Source organism: Myotis brandtii, unplaced genomic scaffold, assembly GCF_000412655.1.
Source record: "Myotis brandtii unplaced genomic scaffold, ASM41265v1 scaffold888, whole genome shotgun sequence".
Taxonomy (NCBI): domain Eukaryota; kingdom Metazoa; phylum Chordata; class Mammalia; order Chiroptera; family Vespertilionidae; genus Myotis; species Myotis brandtii.
Window position 1 is genome coordinate 920,272 of NW_005371636.1, and position 3,129 is coordinate 923,400.

Here is a 3,129-nt window from a genome sequence, read left to right on the forward strand (position 1 = left end):
GAGATTCCCGGTCAGGGCACATGCCCGGGTTGTGGGCTCGATCGCCAGTGTGGGGCGTGCAGGAGGCAGCCGATCCATGATTCTCTCTCATCATGGATGTTTCTATCTCTCTCTCCCTCTCCCTTCCTCTCTGAAATCAATAAAAATATATTTAAAAGAAACAGCCCAAATACCTATGTGTATATGCATGCATATACACACATGTGCGCACCTATGTACACGTATGTGCATATGCATTTCTGCACTGTGAACTCAGGTGACCACTCCAAGGTGAGGGCTTACTTTGCATGTGCGTCTCTTGTCATTCGTGTTCCTTGTCCCTGTGTGCACGTGTGCTCCAAGGATGGAGACGGACAGACGCACGCGGTCTGAGCCACCCTGACGGCGGGCGGCCATCGCGGTGTGACTGCGCGCTGCTCCGTGAATAATGAACGTGGAGGGTCGACTTGGGACCGGAGGAAAGGTTCGGGCGTTCTAGCAGCACCCCCTGCTCAGGACACAGAGCAGCTTCTTACCTATTTTATTTCATTTTCTTAAATATATTTTATTATTGATCTCAGAGAGGAAGGGAGAGGGAGAGAGAGAGAGAATCACTCATCAGCTGCCCCCTGCACGCCCCCCACTGGGGATGGAGCCCACAACCCGGGCATGTGCCCTGATCGGGAATCGAACCGTGACCTCCTGGTTCATAGGTTGGCTCTCAATCACTGAGCCACGCCTGCCGGCGCTTCTTATGTATTTTAAAATGTTAGAAAGATTCCCATGCAGCATGACTCCAAGTCTGGAAGGAAATGAGCCTCGGTTATTTGAAAACGACCTCCTGGGCCATCGTCAGCTCTCTGACGCACAGGGGGAGGCGGTGTGGTGGGGGTGCTGCCTTGTCATTGAGCCCGAGCACCAGGCAGAGGACCGCGTCCCTGCCCGCAGCCTCCTGGGCGGCCCGGGGGAAGGTGGCCCCCAGAGGCCTCTGCGAGCACCGGAGAAAGGCCTCCTTGCTGGGCCGGTAAGTGACGCCGGAGAAGGAAGCCAGCAGCGCCGGGGAGATAACGGCTCAGAGGAGGCTCTGTGTCCGGCCGAAAGGAGAGCTGCCGGCTGGCGTCTCTGGCAGCAAAGGGGAGAGACGCACCTGAAAAGGGAAAGACTAGAGCCACACGGATGTGAAGAGGAGATGAAGACAAGATTCCTCAAAAACAAACGCTGTGTGGGGCTCCTTGTATTCCGGCCAGATGTACCCACGTAAAACAAAGCCTCCCCTACCCCCTTGTTTTATCTGGTTCTAAAAGCCATTTAACATGCTCACTGAAGAGAAGAAGAAATATAAAGGAGCCCTAGCCGGTGTGGCTCAGTGGGTAGAGCGTTGGCCTGCGGACTGAAGGGGGCCGGTTCCATTCCTGTCAAGGGCACGTGCCCGGGTTGTAGGCTCAATCCCCAGTAGGGGGCGTGCGGGAGGCAGCCGATCCATGATTCCCTCTCATCATTGATGTTTCTGTCTCCCTCTCCCTCTCTCAAATCAATAAAAATATATTAAAATTTTAAAAAGGAATACAAAGGAAATTAAAAAAATAAAAAACCAATTAAAAAATGTAAATGACATGGTAGGTTATCGTTTCTAATTACTATGTAAGGCACAGAGTTTTTAAAACCAAGATTTCGTTTATAGGCATATACATCTTAAAAGCAAAAAAAAATAAAAATCACGTTTCCTGTCCATCACGGGACTTTTACTGACAAGGGCTGTGCCCGAGGGAAGTCCCGCGGTCACACGGAAACCCCCTTACCTGGTGCACGTACTCGTCCATGCTGGAGGGCATGTCGAAGTTCACCACCAGCTTGACCCTGACCAGGTCCAGGCCTCGTCCCAGGACGCCCGTGCTCACCACCACCTCGTGGGCTCCGCCAAGCAAGCCCTTTCCAGGAGAGCGAGAAAACGCACTGTTCAGGGCAGGGGTCGCCAGCCGGTGGTCCGCGGACCGCTTTAGGGTTGGGGTCAGGGTCAGGGCTAGGGTTACACTGGTGGTCCGTGAGGTCCGAAAGGTTGGCGACCCCTGAGAATTCTGTCTCTTGGGGTTTCATAGACTTGAGATCCTTTCCTTTTCCTGATACTTTCTGCAACGTGGTTGCAGGATCTTTTCGGGAAGGAAACAGTGAACCGGGGGAAGTGGGTGTGGCCCAGCTTCCTCCCAGGGCCCCCCCTTTCCCCCCCCACACCCCTGGGGTGTTTTCTATTCCTGAAGGTTGGCGACCCCTGAGAACTCTGTCTCTTGGGGTTTCATAGACTTGAGATCCTTTCCTTTTCCTGATACTTTCTGCAACGTGGTTGCAGGATCTTTTCGGGAAGGAAACAGTGAACCGGGGGAAGTGGGTGTGGCCCAGCTTCCTCCCAGGGCCCCCCCTTTCCCCCCCCACACCCCTGGGGTGTTTTCTATTCCTTTCCTCAGGCAAACCTTTCCCAGAGGTGACCTAGGCTCTGCCCCAGCCACGCTGACCTGATGTCAGAAATGGTGGCTTCTGAATTAGTCACCTCGTTAGCGGACGGTCCCTGGGGACCAGGCTGACCTGCTCCCCAAACACAAATGCTGGCAGGAGGGACAGTCAGCTTCAGTCACTGCCTGCCTGGAGTTCTTAGTCGTTAAAAAAAAAAAAAGATCCAGCCCTAACTGGTTTGGCTCAGTGGATGGAGCGTCGGCCGGCGGACTGAAAGGTCCCGAGTTCGATTCCAGTCAAGGGGCACAGGCCCGGGTTGTGGGCTCGATCCCCAGTGTGGGGCGTGCAGGGGGCAGCTGATCCATGATTCTCTCTCATCATTGATGTTTCTATCTATATCTTCTCCCTTCCTCTCTGACATCAATAAAACTGTCTTTTTTTTAAAATAAAGGGGTCTGCATTAAACACCGGCTGGTTATTCCAGTGTCTCTTGAAAATGAGGCAACACGGGTTTCGGGACCGAGATGAGACGGGGCCGCGCGTCGCACCTCCAGGATGCTCCTCCGCTCCGCCTGCGGCTTCTCCGAATGCATGGACACGCTCCTGAGGCCCGTGACCTTCTGCACGGCCTTGCTCAGCAGGTCCGCCCCGAGCCTGCAGTCCACAAACACCAGCACGGGCGGCTGGAAGAGTTTCTTATCCTGG

The 3,129-nt window shown here is 54.2% G+C and overlaps 1 protein-coding gene across 3 annotated transcripts in view; it reads right to left on the reverse strand.

The window, feature by feature from the left end:
- The window catches only part of DDX59 (DEAD (Asp-Glu-Ala-Asp) box polypeptide 59), a 9,479-nt gene that overhangs the window by 873 nt on the left and 5,477 nt on the right, over window positions 1-3,129 (reverse strand). For 2 of the 3 annotated variants that reach the window (XM_014532367.1, XM_005884998.2), the window contains exons 6-7: window positions 2,973-3,125; window positions 1,779-1,907 (exon numbers count right to left, since the gene is read on the reverse strand). In XM_014532367.1, coding sequence (XP_014387853.1) covers window positions 1,779-1,907; window positions 2,973-3,125 — 282 coding nt within the window. The remainder of the gene's footprint in view (window positions 1-1,778; window positions 1,908-2,972; window positions 3,126-3,129) is intronic. The other variant, XM_014532368.1, reaches the window with a different exon arrangement.